Here is a 23557-nt window from a genome sequence, read left to right on the forward strand (position 1 = left end):
CCGCTGGAAAATAAAGTCCTACCAATGGCATGGAGGTCAGTTCTAGTTTCATCCCAACCCCCATTTTCCCCAGTTCTTTTAGTAGTATTTCACTGATTCCTCCTTTGGGGGACAAGCTCTCCCCAGCTTTCTGCTCATGAGAGATTGAACCCTACCCAGCTCCATGGGCAGCTCATGACTCAGGTTTGACACAATCTTGGGGCTTTTGCTAGAACCCCTGTGCAGAAAGTGCTCTCTTTCTGCTGGTATGGTTTTGCCGAAAGATTCTTGGAGCCATCTTTGCCACACAGGGAAGAGCCTGCCCGAGAAGTAAAACCACACAGGAGGGCTTCCCTGGTGGTGCAGTGGTTAAGAATCCGCCGGTCAATGCAGGGGACATGGGTTCGAGCCCTGGTCCGGGAAGATCCCACATGCCGCGGAGCAACTAAGCCCATGCGCCACAACGACTGTGCCCGCGTGCTGCAACTACTGAAGCCCGCAAGCCTAGAGCCCGTGCTCTGCAACAAGAGAAGCCCACACACCGCAGCGAAGAGTGGCGCCTGCTCGCTGCAACTAGAGAAAGCCTGCGCACAGCAACGAAGACCCAATGCAGCCAAAAATAAATAAATAAATAAAAAGAAAAGGAAGAGTGGGGCTTTTATAAAAAAAAAAAAAAACAACAAAAAACCACACAGGAGAAAGTCACTTGATCACCTGGATCCAGCTATGCCTGAAGACAGTATCACCCAAAGTTCCTGGAGACGATTTTCTTTTTTCTTTTGCTTAAGGCAGTTTGAGTTGGATTTTATACTTCTGTAACTGAAAAGGTTTTGGAAAACAACAACACATTCAGAAGCCTCAAAAGCAGTAATAAAGTAGTGACACTCTACCCCACTTCAAAATGTAAACGTGGTTTTATTTAATGCCTTTTTCCGTCACAAAGTACTGCCTCCTCCCCAGGGTCCCCTCTTCCTAGAAAACAAGATGGCAGCATAAGGCACGTGCACTGTCCACATGACATCAGGTTACGTTCTTAAAAACAAAAATAAGCAATAGTCTCCCCCACAGCCCCGAATCGCCTCCCTCTGTTCAAAGAATGATTGTCCCCTCAAAGCACAACTCAGAGCAGAGAGGCTTAAATTAGAGCTGTGCACTGCCCCACATGCCAGCTGAGAAAACAAAAACCAACAACACAGGTACAAGAGCGTAATACCAGAGTAATGAGATTAGTCCATAAATTAAAGTGGAGAAAAAATAGAGCCTGTCCCCTCCTCATCACCAGCCCTCCCCCGAATCAGGAATTCCTTGTTTGTGAGCCTTGCAGAAAAGTCTGGACTCAGAGCCAGCCCTTTTCTCCAAAGTTAAATATTCCAAAGCCACTGCTGGGTACTGTGTTTCTCTGGACCCGCGTTGGAACTGAAAGGACAGCTTCTGAGATGGTCACCGGACACGTCCTCTTGGCGGGAGGGACCCTGCCTGGTGTCTAGCATCTGGCAGGGGAGGTGGGGAAAACCGGGGGCCTGGGCGGGTGGGCTGCCTCTCTGACGGCAGGTGGCGAGGCTGCGGGTTCTGCTATAAATACTCCAGCTCCAGGGCGTGCCTCAGCGCCTCCAAGTCCGCGTGGCAGGATATCCGCCAGAAAGGCATGTTGTGCTGGAACACAGAACACCAGCCACACGGTTACGGCTCTGCGCGGTGCTTCCCACAGCTCCCCCGGATCCCACGCCCATGGTTAGAGCCTTAGGAGAATTCACACTGAGTCAGTGTAGCACGTGGGCATTTCCCAAACCGGGAGCACAGAACATCGTTGGTGGACCCCTACGTGGTCAGGCATCCTTTCTATTCCTTCTGAGTCTGTTTTTTTAAAAAAAATTATTTATTTATTTTTAATTTTGATTGGAGTATAGTTGCTTTACAATGTGTTAGTTTCTGCTGTACAGCAAAGTGAATCAGCTATACGTATACATATAACCCCCTTTTTCCTTCCCATTTAGGTCACCACAGAGCACTGAGTAGAGTTCCCTGTGCTGTACAGTAGGTTCTCATTAGTTATCTATTGATATTTTATACATAGTACTGTATATATGTCAATCCCAATCTCCCAATTCCCCCCCTCCGCCCCCCCCCACCTGAGCCTATTCTGATTGGCTTATCCTGCAGTGTCCGACATGTGGACTGTTTGACCCTCTCTCCTCTGTTGGGACCAGCGTGGTCTTAGGCAGCATGCTGACATGGAATTAAATCACACAGCGAGAGAGCTATTCCGTTTTAAAAATGTGTTCTCAATCCTGCTACTTCAGATAGAAAGTCTTGACTAGATGCTACTGTGTCTTCAACCCCTCCCTAACTCTAATCTCCATTTGAACAGATAGGGCTGGTCCCAGAGAGTCTTTTTTATCTTTTCCTTTTCTTTACAGCAGGTGATGCTTGCTCTGTGTTATTGTCATGCTATCAAGTTTTCAATTTTAAACATAAGTGCATCTATTGAAAGGGAAACATTAAGTAGGTAACAGTACAGGCAGCATGCAGATACAGCAAAAGTTGTAATTGGTGTAAAAGAAGTGTTATGCTGATTATGGAAAGAAATCACTCATGTGGAGAGAAAAATTTGCAAAATATTGATACTTCCATAGCGTGAGGGTTAATGTTTCAGTGCCCTTTTGCAAAGCTCTGTTCTACCACCATTAGCTGGGTGATCTTAAATAACTTACTTTGGTGCTTGTCTGTAAAATGGGGATAATACTTGCTGTATACTATGTGTTTCTTATATTACAGATGAGGAGACTGAGGCACAGAGAGGTCTGTCTGACTCCAGAGAAAAAACTTGACTGCCTGTTTATCACAGGAAAATGTGACCGTTGACTGAAGTTGTTGCCTGTCCAACAGCCATCCTCCCTTCTTCCTACTTCCAGAACCCAGAATTTGGCAGCGCCGTGCCTGAGAGGTAGGGGATGAGTTATGATTGTCTAAGCAAGTGATGACAACCCCAGCCTTGTTTACCAGGGGTTTGTCCTGTATCCTTCTGACTTGTGACCCGTTGAAGCCAATGAGGAAGTTGGCTGGGGGCTTCTGGGAAAGGTTTTCCTCCATGATTAGAGAGGGGCACCTGAGGAGAACTCCTTCCTCCTTACTTGCCCTTTTTATTTGGATGCTGACATGTTAGTATGTGATGTCTGGAGCCGTGGCAGCTGTTTTGGGATCATGAGGCAAAATATCAGAAAAGAAAATGCCAAAGATGGTTAGAAAGGTAGAACAAAATGATGGAAAGGGATGCTTGGTGAATTTTTAGACCCATGGAAACAACCTAGGATACACCTACTTGTAATCTTTTTTTTTTTTAAATTGGAGTATAGTTTTACAATATTGTGTTAGTTCCTACTTCTAATCTTGTTAGGTGAGCAAATGTTTAAGTCCTCATTACATAGGTTTTCTGCTACCTGCAGCTACAAGATACTGAGCCTCCTCAAGACAGTCATTGATCTTCAATTATTTACTGAGTGAACAGAGGGTGATGAACATATGGATGCCCCAAGTTCTTGTGGTAGTTCTGCTGCCCCTTGAGGTTCTACGCCCACAGGGTAGAAACTATACAGGTGTCCTTTTGGTTCCAGGAGCACAACGACCCTTTCCTGTCTCTGGGGGCTCTGCACTTTTGATATTTGGGTCAGGGAAGGCCTCTCTAGGGGGGTGACATTTAAGCAGGACCCAGAGAACACAAAGGAGGGAGCCATGCAAACGTGTGGGGAGGTAGTCGAGGGTAGAAGACAGCAAGTGCAAAAGGCCTTGAGGAGGGTTTGAGCTCGAAATGTCATATTCACTGCTGCCTTGCATGGCTCCTGGCACATAGTGGGCGCTTAATAAATATTCGTGGAAGGAATGAAAAGAGGAAGGGAGGGAGGAAAGACAGGAAGGTGAGTTTCTCAAGCAAAGCCCTCAATGGACACATCTTTTTCTCTTTTGCCCAAAGGAAGCAGAAGACTATCCATCATGGGCAACACATGCCAGCTCTTTAATGCCTTTCAGCTCCCCCACCCTCCCCTCACCCCGGCCAAGCCTTTCATTCTCTGCAAAGATGGATGCTGGTCACCACCTGGCCAATCCAGTCCCTCTTCAAAGAGTGTAATTCATTTTTTCTGGGAGGAAATGAGCAAAGGGGAAGAGACTATCTCAGCCATCTCCCTCCCAGGCCTGGTGGCTCCAGAGCGTAGGTAGATTTATCACTTGTGGAGAGGGGGAGACAAATGACCCACTAAAATGGAGATATTAACAACACTGTCAGCAGAAACAGTTGAAGCCCCTCGTCCTGTCGCCGTATTTCATGCTGCTCAGGCGTCCAGTGGCCTGGGCTAATAAGTCCCATCCATCAGGCCGGGAGAGCTGCTGGTGCACAGGCTTTCTCACTAATGGGCTGGGGCTGCTGCTTCAGACACTGCGGGGGTTCTGAGGGGAGCTTGGTGCATGGGGTGTGTGCCCCAGTCTTCTTTGGTGGACTCCACTCTCTTCTGACCAGGTCAGGGGTGCAGACTGACAGTGTTTGAAACTCCTAAGTCCACCTCCTTCCTGCCAGGCGTTTGGAGCAAAACACACAGCAGTTTTCATGTACCAGCTGTGTGACCTTAGGTAAATTAATGAACCTCTCTGAGTCTGAAACATGTTCCCTATAAAATGAAGCGGAATGGTACCCACTTCGCAGGGGGAGGGGGTTGGAGGATTAAATAAAATGACGATGTCAGTAATAAAGAGTAGTGGTTAAGGCCTGGGGTTAAGTAGGGTGCCAGTTACCGCCCTGCCACATGTCAGCTGGGCTGGAGACTGCCAGCTGGCTCCCAACACCCTTTCTTCCCTCTCTCTCAGAAAGCGCTTTTTTTTTTTTTTTTTTCTTTTCTTTTCTTAGGAACTTGGCGGCTGAGAATAAAGGGTACATCTCCCAGCTACCTTTGTGGCAAGGTGTGATCATGTGACTCAAATCTGGCCAATGGGGTCTGAGCAGCAGTGATGTTGACCTATATCAGCTGTGCTCTTAAAACGAAGAGGAGTCCTTCCCCTTTTCTTCCTGGTGGCTGGAGCGCAGACGTGGTGAGGAGCCGTCTTGGACTTTGTGGAAAGAGCAGTACTGGGACTGGCAGAGCAGCAAGACAGAAGGGGCCCGGGTCCCTGGTGCTGTCCCAGCTGTCTGGGCAGCTAACGAGAGATGAAGAAAGCTCTCCACTGTTTAAGCTGCTGTCTGGCATCTCTGGCAAAGCAAACTCCGCAGAACCTGGGCAGCCCTGGCCCCGCTGGAGCCCACCCCATCCACACCCTCAGCCGGGTCGTAGCAACGTGCTTCTCCTGTGGACTTGGAGCAAACGAGATTTCGGTGAGTTTTCATGTTACGTGAAAACTGGCATTCTTGTTTTCTTTTTCTGCTGGCTCCCCAGGAGAGAGAACCTCCTCTGAATTTCTGAAGGTGGATTTAGCCTTCTCCCCTCCCCTGGCCCTGGGGAGTAGTAATCACACAGCTTCGGGCTATTGAGGGCTAACTAGGCATGGTTTCTCTGCTGGGCCCCATGCGCCTGTTCTCAGCAAGTGTGACAGATTAAAAAGGCAGCTCAGAGAGGGTTGCCATCTGCTGAAGGCCACACAGCCAACAGTGGCAGAGCTAGGATTTAGAGCAAAATGCGCTCCCCTGGTCACCTGTTTCTGTGAGAGCAGGGCGGCTGTAGGGTGAGGTGAGGGAGGCGCCCGGGACACAGAACTTGAGGAGGCACCTCCGTCAGCTCCCCCTCCTCCTGGCCTCCTATGCGAGGGCGACCCCAGACCAGCAGGTCTCAAAGGAGAAGCCCGCCCGTTAGGGGTGACTTGGCAATATCTAGGGGTGTGATTTTTGACTGTCGTCCTGATTTGGGGGCACTGCAGGTGGGGGCAGGTCTCCTGCCTCATCCCACACACCTTCCACCTGAATGACTTTCAGATGTCCTGCCAGATATTTAAGTAAGCACAAACCCGTTCTTAATAACCTGAGTGTAGACCCTTAACTCCACTTTACTTGTCACATATAAATAGAGCATTTTTCTCATGCTTTTAATAAAACCCGACTTTCCCAGGGCTGCAATTACCGTGTCAACTGGGGAAGTCTATTTGTTTTATTCAGAACCTTCCCATGGGTTGCTTCGCAGTTTGGAGCAGTCACGTGACAGCTGCGGCACCTCGCTGGCTTCGTGAATGGCCAAGACCGCACACCTGTGTCCCCTGTGTTTGCCGGCTCACATCCTCAGTGATGGCACATTTGGGTGTGAGATTTTGTGCTCAAATGTTCACATACTGAAGCACACGTTACTGTGAGTATAAATGACTTTCCCTTATTTCTCTTTGATGTATCATCGGATGTTGATCTCCTGGACATTACGGTTATAAGGAGGTTTTATTATCCATTAGTATTTCATTTCAGGAGAGTAAACCGTCATTTCAAAACATCTGCTACGCTGCCCTAAGAAACGTCCTTTGACTGGTGAGAAGGTGGGTGAACAGCAGCCACTGCTTCAGGGATGTCCCTGTCATTCTCCAGGTGAGAACCGGAGGGCATGTAGGGGGGTGCCCGCGGCCACGGGCCTAAGCGGGTTCTCTACCCAACTTTGATAGAAGCAAAGTGGGTTCTCAACCCAACTTTGATAGAAGCAGAGTTTATTTTGATCGCCGTCACATGCTTAGGGCAGAGGTTATTTTCTATTAGATCTGAACTTGGAAGAGGGGCTCTAGAATCCCCCTTCCATCCTGGCAGTGGGCTTCAAGTAGTCTCACCAGAGACCATGCTCTTGACCTGGCACACTGGTGCTGGATTCATGTGATGATTCACGCTACTGTTTTGGTCATATTCTGGTGTATCACCCCTACTATTTACTTAATATTTTTTCCTCTGAATCAATTCATTTTTAAAGAAGTTTAAGAAATATGCTTTAAAAAGAAGTGCTCAGGGTAAAAGCTGAAGTCCCTCCAAAGGCCCCAGGCACCTCGCTGACCGCACCTCCTGCCCCTCCCCACTCGCCTGGTGCATTGCGCAGCCAGCAGCTATGCCAGCTCCCTGCAGGATGCTCCAGCCTTGCGACCTCTGAACTTCTTGGTTCCTCTCCGGGAACGCCCTCCCTCTGATACTCACTTGGCTCACTCGCTCTCCTCCTCCCATCTTTGCTCAGCTGTCACCTCGCAGCGAGGCAGGCTTGACCACCACGTACACATGCAGCCTGCCCCTCTCTTAGAATCTCCTCTGTTCCCCATTCTCTGCTTTATTTTTCGCCAAAGCTCTGGTCATCATCTGACACGCATGTTACACTTAGGGGTTGATTGCTCGTTCCCAGGCTGTGAGCTGAGCGAGGGGTGAGAGCCCTGTCTGTTCTGCTCACTGCAGGACGCCCAGCGCCTGCAACAGTAGCTGGCACACAGTAGGTGCTCAGCTAATGGAGCTTACACACCAGCTGGAGAGTCGGTGATGAAGCCACCAATCACACAGGTAATTCTTTCATGACAGGAGGGGATAATGCCCTGGAGAAGGAATAGGGACAGCTGGGGCAGGGAGTTGCAGGCAGGCCTGACTGAGCTGGAGTGGGAGCTGGTGAGAGAATTCTTCCCTCTGGAAGTGTTGCTGAGGCTGAAAGGATGAGTCCGGGAGAGCTGGGAAAGCGGAGGAGCCTTCCAGGTGGATGGAACAGTATATGCAAAGCCTTCTAAGCACCCCTCTCTCGGGACCCTCGGGGCCCTCCGTCTTCTCATGAGTTCCATCCGCTGAGACCCTTAAACATTTTTGCATTTCCTTTGAATCTGTTTCTGGGGCAGGACGGGGGAAACCATGTCCCCCAAATTAAGCTCTGTGACATTAACCATCTGCTTCCCAGGCCTCTCTGGGTGGGGGGTGGCAGGCTCTCTGGGATGCTGTTGACAGGTCCAGATCCAGGGCTTTGGCAGCTGTTTCTTTTCCAAGAACAGAGCTGTGGCCACCAGAACCCCCCTGCCCCTCTCCTCATGGGCCTGAGATCACAAATGCAGGATTTTCTTTTTCATTAGCTTAATGCTGTCTTTATTAACTGGGAAGGGTTCCTGGAACATATGATCAGTAAGCATTAAATAAAACACACACACACATGCACCAGCCCCCCGACCAGCCTGCCCTGACAGAGGGTCTCTCGGCTCCCGAGCAGTTGTCCCAGAAACAATGCAGGGCTACCGGGGTGGCAGCCAAAGGCCCGGAGGGGGATTTGCAGGAAATTACTCAGGATGCTTCTGCGATTTCCAAATGGGAGGGGACGGGCGAGCAAAGAGCCTGGGAAGGAGACAGGCTCAAGAGAGGAGGAAAAAGCAGCCGGAGAGACGGACGGAGTGAATACCTTTTTCGCCCCCTGCTCCTCTTCCACGCCATCGCCAATCACGATGTAGACGGCTTTTCTGCCGAATCTCTGCATTATCCTCTCAAAGCAGCTCTCCTTCCCTGCACGCACGGAAGAAGGAAAGAAAGAAAAGACACTTGGTGAGGACCCAGGATTGAGGTGACTAATGACCACTAATCAAGAACTCACTTTGTACAGCCTTCTTACAAAGGTCTTCGTAGGGACCAGGTATTAATCATTTCATCCTCAAGCAAACTTCGAGGCGTCACTGTCCCCATCCCATGTGATGGATGACAGTGCAGAGGCACAGAGAGGTTAAGTGGCTTTGCCCACGGTGACACAGCAGGAGAGGCAGCGTGGGGGTTTGAGACAAGCCCTGGCGTCTATGCAGCTGTCCGGTGTAGGAGTGATGGGCCCATTATACAGATAAGGACACGAGGCTCTGAGAGGTGCCCTGGACATGATCTGCCCAGGATCCCCAGAGTTAGTTAGGAAGCAGAGGTGCCAGGATTCACGTGTCCGAGGTGGGCAGCCTGGCGACAGAGTGGCCCTCGTGCGACTCGGCTGTTCGTTGTTTTCTTGCTCCCTGTAGATGATCACCTTTTTGTATTTATTTTCCTTCTTCCCAGTGGCTGGGCAGCAGCATCGATCCAGGCACACTAAATTCAGACCTTAGCTCATCCTGTTTCAGCAAGTTTAGTAACCATCATCATAATGAGAAGAGCACTAAAAAGAACAGCTGTCACTCAGCAGATGCCAGCATGGAGTAGGCTAAGTGCTTCACCGCCCCATCGGGATTTCTTAGCCTTCCTGTTACTGACATTTTGGGCTGGCTAAATTCTTTGCTGCCCTGAGCACTGAAGGATGTTTGTTTAGCAGTATCTCTGGTCTAGAACTTCAGTAAAGGCAAAAACTGCTCTAAGAAAATGCTTCCAAAGTGCATACCATATATTTGTTCTTGCTCCAGAAAAAAAACAGGTAAACATTTCTAATTAAAAACAACTAGGCTTTGTATTAGTATACATTTTTAGGTGATAAAAGAAAAAAAAAATCAGCCTCCTCCCCCACAAGAAAAATCAGTATTACTTGCCCTGATGACAAATGATGCTGTTAATTTCTAGTTATTGCATTCTCTTATCTGATGAAAGTTCTAAGCCTAAGGCTTGTTTTCTTTGTTAATAAAGGAGATTAGCAAGTATTAAAGAGGTGTTAAAGCAAGATAACACTAAATTGAGACCATCTCTTTGAAAGAGCATTAAAAAAACAATAGTTTTCTGTGTGGTTCGAGGTTAGATTAGTTAATGGCCATACTACCTAAATTAAAACCACCTCATGTACCATCCTGGGGCGGGGGGAACTGTCTTCCTCTGCTCCCTTAGTAATGGAATTTCATGAGTTTTACCTGGGCTCACAGTCACTTAGCTATGGACTACATTTCCCAGCTTCCCTTGCAATTAGTTGTGGCCATGTGACTAAGCTGGGTTAATAGGAAGTGAGTAGAAGTAACATGCACCTCCTTCTGAGCCTTGGCTTTACAATAATGGACGCGCATTACTCCTTCCTCTCTTCCCCCTTCTCATAAGCTGGAATGACAATATGGCGGAATCTGATTGGACCATGTACATGAGGGTAAAATTATAGGGGATGGTGGTAAAATAAAACGGGAAGAACCTGGCTTCCTGGGTGAGTATGAGGACAGAGTCACCCCATCAGCCTGGATCACTCACCTCTGGTCTGTTGACATCTGAGGGAGAAATAAGCTTTGGCCCTGATGTAATTAAGCCCTTGTATGTGGGGTGTATTTGCTACAGCAGCTTTGCAGGTATCCTAACTAATACACACACTTTGGAAAACTGCAATCCTAACCAATTTCTCTAGAAGCAGAGGTTAAACCCAGTGGGTCTATGAGGGTTGTTTGGGGCATTAGGGAGATTTGTCCATGCCCATGGACAAGCTCTTTAACTTCCCTAGTGTCGTTTTCCTTAAACTTTCCAAACCTGGCAGGCAAAGCTGACCTTACCCTCCCTCCCCGTACCACTCTGAGGTCTGGGCTCCCCTACCTGTCTTGGTTGCACTGTAGATGTTCTCAATAGGAAACACGGAGCCCAGTCCGTACAGCAGGACTTTGGCCAGGGCAGGAATTAGTTGAGTGGTGGTGACCAGCACGTTGACACAATTGGGCCTGAGGACAAAGGAGATGGTGAGTCAGAACTCCAAGGTACCACAAGGCCAGGCCTCCTCTCCCTGCAGCTGAGCCTGGAGTCGGTGGGAATTCTGATGGGGTTTGGAGGCTCTGGCTAAGTTGTCTTCAGGTGAGGCTAGAGCTCAAGGATCCTCCAAGCTATTCCTCTCTTTTTAAGCCTGAAGCTGCCTGACACATTGAAATCTAACACAAGTGTAATATTTTTCCTATTTCAAAAGCAAATGTTAGGGACTTCCCTGCAGGTCCAGTGGTTAAGACTTCGCCTTCCAATGCAGGGGGTGCGGGATCGATCCCTGGTCAGGGAGCTAAGATCCCACATGCCTCGTGGCCAAAAAACCAAAAAAAGTAAAACAGAAGCAGTATTGTAACAAATTCAATAAAAACTTAAAAAAAAAATGTTGGGCTTCCCTGGTGGCTCAGTGGTTGAGAATCCACCTGCCAATGCAGGGGCCACGGGTTCGAGCCCTGGTCCAGGGGGATCCCACATGCCACGGAGCAACTAAGCCCATGCGCCACAACTACTGAGCCTGTGCTCTAGAGCCCGTGAGCCACAACTACTGAGCCTGCGCTCTGCAACAAGAGAAGCCACCACAACAAGAAGCCCGCACACCAAAGAGTAGCCCCCGCTCACCACAATTAGGGAAAGCCCGTGCACAGCAACGAAGACCCAACGCAGCCAAAAATAAAATAAATTAAAAAAAATGTTTATTGCAAGAGCCACACACTAAAGTAGCTGTAGGGACCTACTGGCAGTGTGCATGAGTGACATGGAACAAGTGTAGGACAACAGGGAGAGGTGAGGACTGGGGTAAACTGCAGAGCACATGCCAGTTCTGACGTTTTCCAAGATCCCCGAAACCTGCAGCTATGGATGAACTTTCCCAGTCTTTGGGACAAAGTGTTAATCAAACAAAACACATCAGCAGGATGGATTCAGCTCATGAGCTGCCATTTTGTGACCATCCATCTGTTGGCCCACAAGAATTCTGATGCTGCAGGGGAGTAATTTGTTCTCTCTCTGGCCCAGGTGATCTTATTTAAGAGCAAGAGGCAATTCAGTGGGAGGTCTAGAATGAAACTGGGCCCTCCTGACCTCACTAAGAGCCCGCCAGATGATCTGTGTGATCCTGTAAAATGGTTTTCACGGGGTGATGTTGTGGGCAAGAGCGGATGGGACGATAGACCTACGTACAAAGGCCTTTAGCTCTGCTGGCCCCCGATCAGTCTCTGCAACTATCTGCACATCTGAGGGACAAGGTGTCCATGGTGCCTTGTACACCTCAGCTTTATCAAATGTCTGGAAGGTGTGCAGGGGAGAATTTGGGGGTCCAATTCTCCCAAGTGTGGAAATGCAGGGGCCACCACCCTCGAATGGGAGAAAGTTCAGTGGCACAAAGGAAAACGGGGGCTCCCACCTACCGAGAATTGATGAGGTTTAGTGCCTTCAGGGAGTGGGTCAGCCAGAGGTCCGTCAGAGCTTCCAGCTCGGCTCTGAGCTGTAGCCAGGTCTCTCTTTTGGGAGCTCCTATCAAGCCTATGGACAAAGCAAATAAAAATAATAGTTGCTGTCATTTTAAAGGGCTGGGGGGGAGTAGGGTTAGGGAAGGTGAGTCTAGGTTTCAAATCAGATGACACCCAAGGTCAACTTCAATCCAGTGACCTTAATTTTATTTTGAGATTGATTGGATCAGTCACTGGAGTTGAGTAGCCCCCTACTCAAACCTCTTCCCTTTACTGGCCAGTAGCTGGTTAGAGACCTTGTGATAATCAAAAACATCCCCAAATGCCTCCTGGGTGGGGGGAGGGGGGGAAGTGGCATCACCTGTTAAGAGCCAGCGGCCTAGAGAATTTGAGAAATAGTGATCGAGGGCCTGGTCACTGCCGAGCCAACCCTGCCTTCAGCCCCTTCCAGACTTCTTGTTCAGTGTGATAGCCGGTGCTCTCCTGCCACCGAAGCTGGTGGCTTTCACCTCGGCTGCACAGGAGAGTCACCAGGGAGCTCTCTGAGTCCCGATGCCAGGCAGCAGCCAGGCCAAGAACATCAGAACTGGAAACTCCTCAAGGGGTTCCAATATGAGCCAAGTCTGAGAACCAGTGTTTCCACAGACCAGCTGGGAATCTTGTTAAAAATGCAGATCTGACTCAGTCACCTGGGGAGGGGCCGGAGAGCCTACATTTCCAACAAGCTCCCAGGTGACGCTCATGTGGCTGCTCCACGACCGCGGTCTGAGTCGTGAGGGCTGAAGCCAGTGGTCCTCAAACCCCAACGAGCATGAGAATCACCCGGAGGGCAAGTTAAGCCACGGAGGGCTGGGCCCACCCCAGAGCTTCAGGTGCAACAGGTCTGAGGTGGGGCCCGAGAACCTGCATGTCCAGCAAGTCCCCAGGTGGTGGTGATGTTGCTGGTCCAAGGACCACACGTGGAGAACCACGGCGGGGGTGGGGGGGTGCAATCATGGGCAAGACGCTTCATCCCTTCCTCAGCTTCCCAGCCCCGCCCCCGCCCCGCCCCCCTAAAGTGAGGCTAATGAAATCTTAGTACCCTCTTCCAGAGGGCGTCACAAGGGTGACACTGAGTGAGCTACGACTTACAAGCCTCTCAGAGCAGTACCTGGCACCGGGCAGGTGGGATGCGAGTGACCGCATCCATCCCTGATGAATTTCCCTTGGTCCAGGGGGTGCGCCTGGAGCACAGGCAGACCCTCTGACCGCCGTGGATGACGCTCTCCCCGACCCACTCACCGCCGACGTTGTTCTTGTAGGTGTTGTACGTCTCCTTCACTCGCCGGTAGCGGAAGGCCAGCTTCCTCATCCAGTCCACGCCGCCGTGCACGCCAGAGCCCAGGCACAAGTTGGCCCCCGGGGCCGAACTATGGAAGCCATCAGCGGAGAAGTTGTAGGTGCTGGGGAGACGGAAGAGGGCAGGGGGTGGGAGAAGAGACAGTGTTCATGTCGGGGAGGTGGGAGCTCTTCACCAGGAGACCCATGGGGTGGGGCGTGGGGTACCCACAATGTCCCCGAATGTTCGAGGGTGCTGTGGGCATGTGCGTCCTGGGAGAAGCAGGACCATAGTTTTTATTAACTTTCCCAACAACGGTGGCATCCTTTGCTCTTGCCTACTCAGCATCCGTTCTCCTTTCTTTTGGTATCAAAGAGCATCTCTATTTTGGGGGGGCAGCCATTCTGTCCCCTGCATGCAGTGGCCAAGCTGGGGAAAGCCTCCCTCTCTCCCCCTTTAGAATCTGAAGCTGGAAGGCAACTCCAAAAAATGGTTGGCCTTGGTTCATCCTGAGAGAAGGGTCCAGAAGAAAATGCCAGTTAGTTTCTGCCACTCTGATCCCCAAATCTGCTCTGCTTCACATGCCCCATAAGCCCTGACTGCTGACCTTTTCTTCCTATTTGTGAGCATCTCTGTATCTTTCCACAGACATTCCCTATGTTGGGGACGTCCCTGGCAGTCCAGTGGTTAAGACTCTGCACTCCCAATGCAGGGGGCATGGGTTCAATCCCTGGTCCGAGAACTAAGATCCTGCATGCCGCAGGGCATGGACAGCAAAAAAAAAAAAAAAAAAAAAAAAGAAATTCCCTATGTTAATTTTTTTATCTGTTAAATTAAGCAGAGCCGATTGCTGGTGCTTCGCAGACATAACCCTCCATCAGCATGAAGCGTGGTCTGGGGACGAGTCAGAGTGTCATGTGAAGTTAATGACAGAAGCGGCAGCTGGGAACCAGAAAGGGGAAAGTGTGGGCGACTGACCACCTACAGCAGCTAGAGCGTGAGAACGAAAGCCCTAGCTCTCCATGGAACACCATTTTCTTTCCCTCCACCGGAAGCTTGGTACAGGTTTGCAAAACCACAGGACGTTGCAAGGCAAAACCAGAGTGTGACAAGGGATGTGTGGACCAAAAACTTCAAAAGTAAAAGTCTCTTCGAAGAGAAAAAGCCTGGGGGGAGCAGGTCAGCGTGGTATACCACGGCCTCTCGGGGGGTGGGTTTGGCTGACTTTTTTTCTCTTTGCACTGTTTTATTGTTTCTGGATTTTCTGTGATGAGTTTAGGGGCAGAGAAAGATATTGTATTTTTTAAAAAGATGTGATGCACCAGGGATGAAACAACACTAGGAAATTGTATCGTAGGTATCCCCGGTTTAACGCCACTGCTGCAGCAGATAAAAGGGAATTTGAAAAGTGGGAAGCGCTGGGTCATTCTCCCTGTGGGCCACGCGATGTGCTGATGCCCACGTGCCGTCCCGCACCATTCTGTGCCTGGGGCTCAGCCTGACAGCCTGAATATCGAACTGGTGACAACAAAACCCCTGCAGGATCCACCGAAACGCCTTGAGTGATGCCTCAAACTCAACCGATTTTACCACGTGGGCTCCACTGGGGCGGGTGGGCCAGGAGGACACTGACCCAGGTGACTTAATCCCAAAGGCCTCAAACGTAGACTCTGGCATTCCCTCCAGAGCAGGCTGGGTAGACAGTCACAGGGAGATACCAACAGGCTGACAGAAGTTCTTTAGATGTCTTCAAATTTTTGCCCAGATGTCCATAAACACACACACACATTCACCTGAGTCATTTTTCACAGACATTTGTGTGAGTGTGCGTGTGTATAAAATTGGAAGCAAGTAACTCATAATGTCAGAAAGTGGTGAGTTGGAGATGGTGGGAACAGGGGTGATCATAGTTTCTTCTCTGCTCTTTACTGAATTACTCAAATTTTAAAAGTTGGGGACTTCCCTGGCGGTCCAGTGGTTAGGACTCTGTGCTTTCACTGCCGAGGGCAAGGGTTCAATCCCTGGTTGGGGAACTAAGATCCCGCGTGCCTCGTGGCGTGGCCAAAAAAAATAAATACAATAAAATAAAAATATAGGTTGTGTGTAATTAACTTGCTTGACCACTAGCTTGACATCGTGGTATTTGACACCATAACTTCTGAGATCTTGAGAAGGTTATTAAAAAAAAAAATTAAAAAGATACATGGAGAATAAGATATGACTGTTTCTAATAATTTGTTTGCATGATAACCTCATCTTTCCCACGAAAGATGCCAGTGGGTTTATTACACAGACATGTTGCTGCTGCTTTCTTCTCAGTCCCTCCCTTGGATGGCGGTGACTAGGGGCTAACGAGAAATAAAATATCCCCAACTAGTAAAAGGGAGCAGAAAACATCTAATCGTAGGGGCAGAGAGCCATTTAGCAAGGACTACTCACTGTGCTGGGCACTTTTCTAGCACATTCTTATCCTGATGAGAAAGGGGCTATGTGACTTTATCCCATCACGGCCCCTCATTTCCAGAAGCCACACTTTAAATTGACACGTGCTCCTTCCTCTCTACTGTCAAGGTTCCCATCTTGCTAGAGAATGTCTTCTGCTTTTTCTTTTTTAAAGAAATTTTATTTTCCATCAACCTCATTTCCATTTTCTGTTTAAGAGTCTTTGGAAGAACAGCTTCGGACCACTCAGTGGTTGTGCCTCCCCAACCAGTGGCCTGAGCTCCGCAGTCTTCAGTAGGGAGCCGCTGGGCAGGCACAGAGGGCATCTGTGAGCCTTCAGACTGGTCTGCGACCTTGGGTTGAGTGGCAGTGAACTTGGGAGCTGGAGCATCCATTCACCCCGACGTTGCTCCAGGGTTACAGTCTTCTCAGCACCGGCCTGCTCTTCCTTTTCAGGCTCTTCTGGATCCCCGCAGAAGCAGAGATCAGGCATGACCTCCCCGGGTGCTCACGGGCGATGGTACCGCACACGCGCAGGACATCCCAGGCCAGCATCCACCGCGTGAGACCCGCTGGGGAAGCTCCCTTGTTGTTGTAGGGACGGTGCAGAGGAGAGTCTGCTACACACAGCAACGGTAGGCAGGTTAACACGAGAGCCTCTGGGAGAGGCTGGTGGTCAGCGCTGGAATCAGTAACCACCAGAAGTCCTGGCGCCTGGAAGGCTGCCTGGATCTGGTAAGTGAAGGTTCCAGGAGTGAAACAGCCAGAGATAGAAGTAGCTCCGGCGGCAGCGGCAAACTTCAGCACAGCTCACCGGTCAGTCTTCTGGAGGACATGACACTGACATCGGCTGGGTTTTCAGTGGCAGCCATGGCACAAGCTGCCGGCAGAAGCTTCTCCCCTGTTCTCTTCAGATTTATGATGCAGATGCTGTCACTTTTCCTTCTGTAGATGGACCGATCCATTTGGAAGTCACAAGGTTGGTGCCTCCTAACTGGGTTCCTGCTGCAAAGAATTGGAGGACATCCTCCTTTTTCACTTGCAGGACATCAAGGACTCCGGACATTGTGGAAATTTCCCTTTAAGTAATGATGGGAATCTAGAACAATGCCTTATGGACCCCTCCCTGGGTAGCGCAGAAAGGCTAGAGAATTTACTCTTGAAAAAGAACACTGAGTCTGTAAACTCAGGATACCTGGGGAGATGCCTGGATGTTCTGCTAAGAGGTGGAGGGCAGGGAAGGGTGTCCGTGAATCCTGCCTCACCCACTTACCAGCTGTGTGAGGTTGGGCAGGTTACTGAACCTCTCTGTGCCTCCCATTCCCCAAGTGTAAAACGATGATGATGATAAGAGCAACTATTTCCTAGGGTTACTGTGAAGATGCAGTGAGTTAAGTCACATAGAGCAACTGGAACAGGGCATGGTGCAAAGCAAGGGCGTTACCACTGTTGGTCTTTACTGTTAACTCAAAACAAAACAAAACAAAACAAAACAAGGGGCATTTGATAGTTGGTGCCTAGCACACAGTAGGTGCTTAATAGATATTTCTTGAATGAACAAATGGGGAATTTGGCTTCTAGTGGGAAAAAAACACCCTTGGATTGTGGATTCTTGAAATGAGGTACCAAACAACTCAGCATGAATCAGGGTTCAGAGGGACACTGCTCTAAATTCCAAGCCAGCCAACTACAGGGGAAACGATAAAAACACAACACTGGTTGCTCACTGCCTTGAAAGGGAGAGTGGTTCCCTGGGATGACTTCATGAAAAGGACACGATTAGCCTTGACCTGGGGTTTATTTACTCCACAAATTAATCAGTCCTGGCTGGCACTGAAGCTGTGCTCCTTGCCAGGCCTGACTGCAGAAGGGATTTTCTGAATGGCTAATTAAAACGAAGCAGGCGATGCCCAGCTATCACTTCTAATTGTGCTGGGCTTTGAAAAGACTTGCAGGGCTCAGGAACAGAAACTTTGATTTCCTTTTTTTTTTTGAGTAAGTTGAAAGACACACCTAGGAAGCAAACACTAAGTTAAGTTACCACGAATGGCTCACAGGCAAAACGTTATTTGGTCTCATAATATTTTTGATGGGCCTAGAGGCGTTGAATAGTGATAATTTTGATAAGCACAGATTAATAACCAGGGTTCCGTTTTTATAATGGGCAGGCTTGGAACATTCCAGCCACATTCTTCTGAAAGCTGTCTCATTTTGAGCAGTTGGGTACCTTATTTCTGGAATTCACATCCTAGGAGTGTTTTCCCCTAGAAATCAGACATACCACTTACTCACTCAAGAAATATTTTTTTGAGTGTTGACTATATCAGTTTTATATTAAATAACGTATGTATGTTAGTGAGTGCAGTCAAACCTTGGAGAAAGGTTTACCAGACTCTTGATGGTGGTGATTCTGGGAGACAAGATCAGAGGTGGTGTATGACATTTTTTACAATGTGCATGCATTACTTTAGTAAGCAGGGAAAAACCCCCAGAGAGATAAACATAAGCAGAGTCACAGAGGGTCCGCAGAAAGCTCAGCCTCAGTGATTCGAGGTGATGCGGAGCAGGCTGCAGGGTGGGGGGCAGGGTGGTGATTTTTGAGTTCAGAGAAACGCCAGTCCCAGCTCTGGCTGAGGGCAGGCACACCTTGCCCTGATAAGCAGCCCGTCCCTCCTCTCTGCTTCCTAGTGAAAGGCAAGCTTGATAACCAATCAGAAGGGGCATTTTTGATTGACTCCCCAAATTCCTACCTTAAATCTTGCCCATTGTCATCGGATGAGACATCGTCCACGTGGATCTGGTCACAGTCCTACAGAGAATTTGGCAAGAAGAGAAAAAGGGAGAAACGTGACTGGTGAAGCTGATGCAGCCTTTAAGAGCTGGTTTCATAAGCTGAGGGGCGAAGGAGCACTGGACTGGGAGTCAGAGTCCTGAATTCTAGTCCAAACTTTGCCACTAAAGGTCAGGTGACCTTGGGCTAAGTCTCATCCTCTTTTGCCTTTGGCTATAAGGGGTGGTGGTGACTGTATAATTTATCATGCAAACCTAGATAGTTTTGCAATGTAAAGGGGGCTGCTATCAACGTTCCATTAGGAGGACAGGCACAAAATAGGACCTATCTCCCTCTGCCCCCAGGTACACTAGGACCTATGGTTATCATGGCCATACGGTGGAAGCCTCTCACTATTCAAAGTGTTTCCTCTGCTTGGAACGCTCTTCTGCTTTCATCTGCTTAGTGAACCTTGTATTCTTCAGGCATTAGCTTCAGGAGGTACCCCCTGCCCAAGTCCCCCTCTGTGTCCCACGATCTGTGACCATCATTTATCAAGCATTACTATGTGCCAGGCACCATTCCAAGGGTTCGCCGTTCAATGGACTCCAATAACATGCTGCTTTCCACCACCCATACATCTCTCAGTTCTCTTTGGAGAAATACCGTAACACATGGGAGTTAAGATTGAGGGGAGGGGATGATGTAGGTGGGCACATGACCCAGGCTCAACCAATCAGAGAGACCCACGGTCCCTCTGGCCACAGTGATTACTTCAGAGATGAGTGTGTGGCCTCAGCTGGACCAATGAGAACCAGCCCTGGGACTTTTGGGAAAGAGGAGCTCTCCTTTCCCTAGAGCTGCTGGATGGTGAGATTAAGCCTGGGGCTGTTAGAGGAAAGTAGGTCCGGGAGTTGGAGAGAGGGATGAGGCCCCGATCACATTGTTTGCTCCTCTGGATCCAGCCACAACTGAGACAAGGCCACCCTGACTACTATGGTAGGCTGAATGATAGACCCCGCAAAACATCCCTGTCCTAATCTCAGGAAACGTATACAGAAAAAGGCACTTTGCAGATGTGATTAAGTTAAAGATCTTGAGATGGGGAGATTATCCTGGATTTTCCAGGTGGACCCCAAATGTAATTACAAGGGTCCTTGTAAGTAAGAGGCAGAGGGGTGTTTGACGACAGAGAGGAGAAGGGAACTGGAGTGAGGTGCTTTGAAGATGAAGGCAGAGGCCGCAAGCCAAGAAATACAGGTGGCCACCAGAAGCCGAAAATGGCGAAGAAACATATTCTCCCCTCAAAGCCTCCAGAAGAAACCAGCTCTGCCAACATCTTCAGCCCAGTGAAATTGATTTTGGACATTGATCTCCAGAACTGTGTTGTTTTAAGCCACTAAGTGTGTGGTAATTTGGTACAGCAGCCGTAGGAGACGAATACACGGACTTTTCCATTTAAGTGAGTGGAGATGGATTTCTGTCATTTTGCAACCAAGAGGCAAGTGATGCAACAGCCCCCAAGGAAGCCTGTGAACTCTACATCCATCAGAAAGTCCATTCAGATGATCGGTCCATAAGGCAAAAATCGTGAGCACGCTGTGCCTGCCCCCCGACGGTACTGGTTAGAGCTCAGGCTCTGGAATCGGATCGCCTGGGTTTGGATCCTGGATCCAACCACTTGAGCAAGTGACTTAACCACCCCGAATCTCAGAGATCAGTTTGGCAAATGGAGATAATAACAGAACCTGCTTCACAAGGTTGACGCGAGGAGAAGGGTCTGGCTACATAAATGTTAGTTTTGATTATTGTGTTAAGATTTGTAAACATCCACGTTTTGGTTTGCAAGACAATTTCAGGGGGCAGATATCTCCTCGCAAAGACTGCTAGAGAGAGGAGATGCACGAGGAACTTTGAGCTTGACCTCTGAGAGAAAAACTGGTTGTAACATCTCTGGGCCCTTGATGGGAGGAGAGAAGCTGGGAAAAAAATGGTGTTGTCAACATTTTGAGCAGATCTCTTTTCACACAGGGAAGAGGCTTGAGTTTATCTTTGAGAACAAGAGTTTTGCTGGGGGATGATGGGACCACCTTCCCTGCATCACTTTTTAAAGATATACAGAGGTAACTTAGTTGTTACGGAGATGCGGGGGTAGAGGGGGTGGGGACAGTGGCATTTGGGGCAGCCTGGGCTGCTTTGTGGGGATCAAGGTTGGAACCTGGAAGAAGGGGTGGTGAGGCCCCTGATCCCTCTCTGGCCCCCCTGAATGAGCTTTGGACTGGAAGGCGGCTTGCTGGATCCTCTGGATTGCAAAGAGGTTTGTTTCCAGAGTCCCTGGCACACTTTGCCCACAGCTCTGTGGCAGTGACAAAGGAGGACTCAGGGTCCTGCTGCACGGCACCTCACGTGTCTGTGGGCCTGGCACAGCGCCCGGGCGTGGGCAACGGTGTGCTCTGACAGGTCTGACAGCAGGGGGGTCAGCCATGGGCAAATGGTAGCCAGAGCAGAGGGCAAAGAACATGGCGGATGCTCAGTGGTGACCCCAACTGAGAAACTCTTTGGATAGTACTGGAAAAAGACTAGGTGGGGGGCACTGAGTGACCATCCTTGAGTGAGCAGACATCTGGTTTACACCTAAACCTTTTCTGCTGTATTCCATATTTCCTTTCTTTCCACGCACCCAGAATTCTAATGTCTTGGTGGTATAATTGATCCCCCTCCCTGAGAGGGTGTGTCCTTTCCTAAATAGTTGAGCACGATGGTACGCCCCAACTGGAAGAGTCGATAGTCACATTATCTAATACAGTAGAGGTTAGCCACATGTGGTTCTTTATATTTAAATTAAAATTAAACAGAATAGAAAATTCAGTTCCTTAGGCCTATTTCAAGTGCTCAATAGCCAAATGGAGCCAATGGCTACCATACTGGATGGTGCACATTTTCCATCACTGCAGAACATTCTATTGGACAGTGCAGCTCTGGAGGGATAAAGAAACAAGGTTGACAATTTCTCTGCTGTGTTGATAGGTTCATTAAGGAAGAGCTTGCAAGCTGGTCTGGAGACATATCTCATTTAGCCCAAAATGTGCTTAAAACATTAAAACATTTTTTGGAACAATAGCCATCTCTCTCTCTCCCCCTTTCCTCCCTCTTCTTGTTCTCCCTCTTTCTCTGTCTCTCTAGATTTTCAGCTACTTTGAGAATTTACATGCTCTGGCAACGCAGGGCTTGCATTCTTCTATCCCGAGAATCCTTAGCCCTGACATCCATCTCCACTCCTCCGCAGTCTCTACTGGGTTCTCCTCACTCTACCTTACCTGGTTACTTGGCCCCTGTGGGCATCCTAGTTTGAAACCTCTGATCCAGAGCAATCTCATATACATGGAAGGATCCTAGGGCCAGCAATCCTAACAGGTTAATGAAAACTGTATTTAAAAGCCAGGGTTGACTTCGGAGACCCAGGCACCGAGGAAAAATTAATAGCAGATTTCCCCCCAGTCCATTGCTTTGCCTGACATTGGAAAAACACCTCCCCGTGGCCCCCAGGCCTTCCCTCAAGCTTGAAAGCTGCTCTGGGGGGTCACCAGGGCTCAGGCCCCTGGGCAGGGTTCCCTGTGCTTTCCCTGATGTCAGGGGAAAGGTATGTGGGGAGGCTCTGTTTTTCTCATTTGCGAGGGGATTGTCGGGGGTGCTAAAGTGTGACAACAGTAGCGATCACATTTCGGGCTTAATAAAATACCATGACGCTCAGCTAGACACTACCTCATACCCCACCAGCTGACCTGGATTGAGTTACCCGCTGAGCCAGCACCGAGGGGAGCGGGACAATGTGGAGGACACGAAGATGGGGCTGGGCCCTGGGGGAAGAGGATCACATGCCTCTCAACCGTGCTGCACGGGGGGCAGGCCTCTCAAAGGATGCCAGCTTCTCACGGCCCAGGGTGCTTCTGGCCTCTCTGGAGTCAGAGTGTGACTATCATGGGCGGGGGTGGGGGGGGGCGGGGTCTGAGCGGGACCACCCGCCCAAGACAGAGGATGGGTTCCTGTGGCCTTGCCATTGGTGAGGCGCAGTGGGGCTGAGGAATTGACACTTCCTGACCCAGAGAAACACCTGCAAAGAGTCTCGTGCAAGGATGTCCAGCATCCCAGTGAGAAACTGCAAACACCTGCAGTTCCCTCGATTGTATCATGGTGGAATGAACTGTGGTATATCCATTCAGGGGAATCCTACCCGGCAGCTCACAAGAAAGAGGGAGATAGTTATGTTAGCACATGGAAATGTTTCCAAGACATCCTACAGTGCAAAAAGCAGCAGACTGGAGAATGAGACATCCAGTATCACACACTTCGCTATTTATAAAAATCAATTAAAAACAAAACAAGGTGTTATATATGAATGTATCCATATACATAAATGGAAATAGAAAGATCTGGATGCTTACACATCTGACGGGGGACAGTAATTCCATCTGGGGAGGCACTGGCGCTGGGTTAGTGGTCAAAGGAGGCTTTAATCTTACTGAAATGCTTTCTTTCCTTTCCTTTCCTTCCTTCCTTCCTCCCTCCCTCCCTGTTTCCTTCCTTCCCTCCTTCCTTCCTTTACAAGGAGAATATGGACATATATTGCTTTTGAAAAATAAAGTATCTCCCTGGGGAGGAGAGGAGAAGGCAGGATCTAACACTGGAGGACAGAAGCCAGCAATATATAGCCTCTGACTGGCTCCCAGTATGCCGGGGTCTGTGCTCAGCACTTCACACAGATTAACGGGGATACTACTGTCATTCATCTTATACAGGAGAAAATGAGGTGAGAGAAGTACAGGAACGGGTCTGTTATGAGCTGAATTGTGTCCCCTCAAAAGACGTTGCTAGTCCTAACCCCAGTACCTGGGAATGTGACCTTATTTGGAAAGAGGGTCTTCACTGATGATCAAGTTAAGATGGGGTCATGAGGGTGGGCCCTAATCCAATATGACTGATGTCCTGATAAAAAAGGGAAATCTGGACACAGAGACAGATATGCTCACAGG

The 23557-nt window shown here is 49.2% G+C and overlaps 1 protein-coding gene across 3 annotated transcripts in view; it reads right to left on the reverse strand.

Annotated features, from left to right (window-relative positions):
* Positions 1-874: 874 nt before the first annotated feature.
* The window catches only part of EYA2 (EYA transcriptional coactivator and phosphatase 2), a 291980-nt gene continuing 269297 nt past the window's right edge, over positions 875-23557 (reverse strand). For all 3 annotated transcript variants that reach the window (XM_082431407.1, XM_082431406.1, XM_082431408.1), the window contains 6 exons: positions 18508-18566; positions 13279-13439; positions 11956-12070; positions 10394-10515; positions 8334-8434; positions 875-1632 (listed from right to left, as the gene is read on the reverse strand). In XM_082431407.1, the coding sequence (XP_082287533.1) occupies positions 1552-1632; positions 8334-8434; positions 10394-10515; positions 11956-12070; positions 13279-13439; positions 18508-18566 (639 nt within the window). In that variant the 3' untranslated portion in view covers positions 875-1551. The remainder of the gene's footprint in view (positions 1633-8333; positions 8435-10393; positions 10516-11955; positions 12071-13278; positions 13440-18507; positions 18567-23557) is intronic.

This window comes from Balaenoptera physalus (assembly GCF_965194825.1).
Source record: "Balaenoptera physalus genome assembly, chromosome: 16".
NCBI lineage: Eukaryota > Metazoa > Chordata > Mammalia > Artiodactyla > Balaenopteridae > Balaenoptera > Balaenoptera physalus.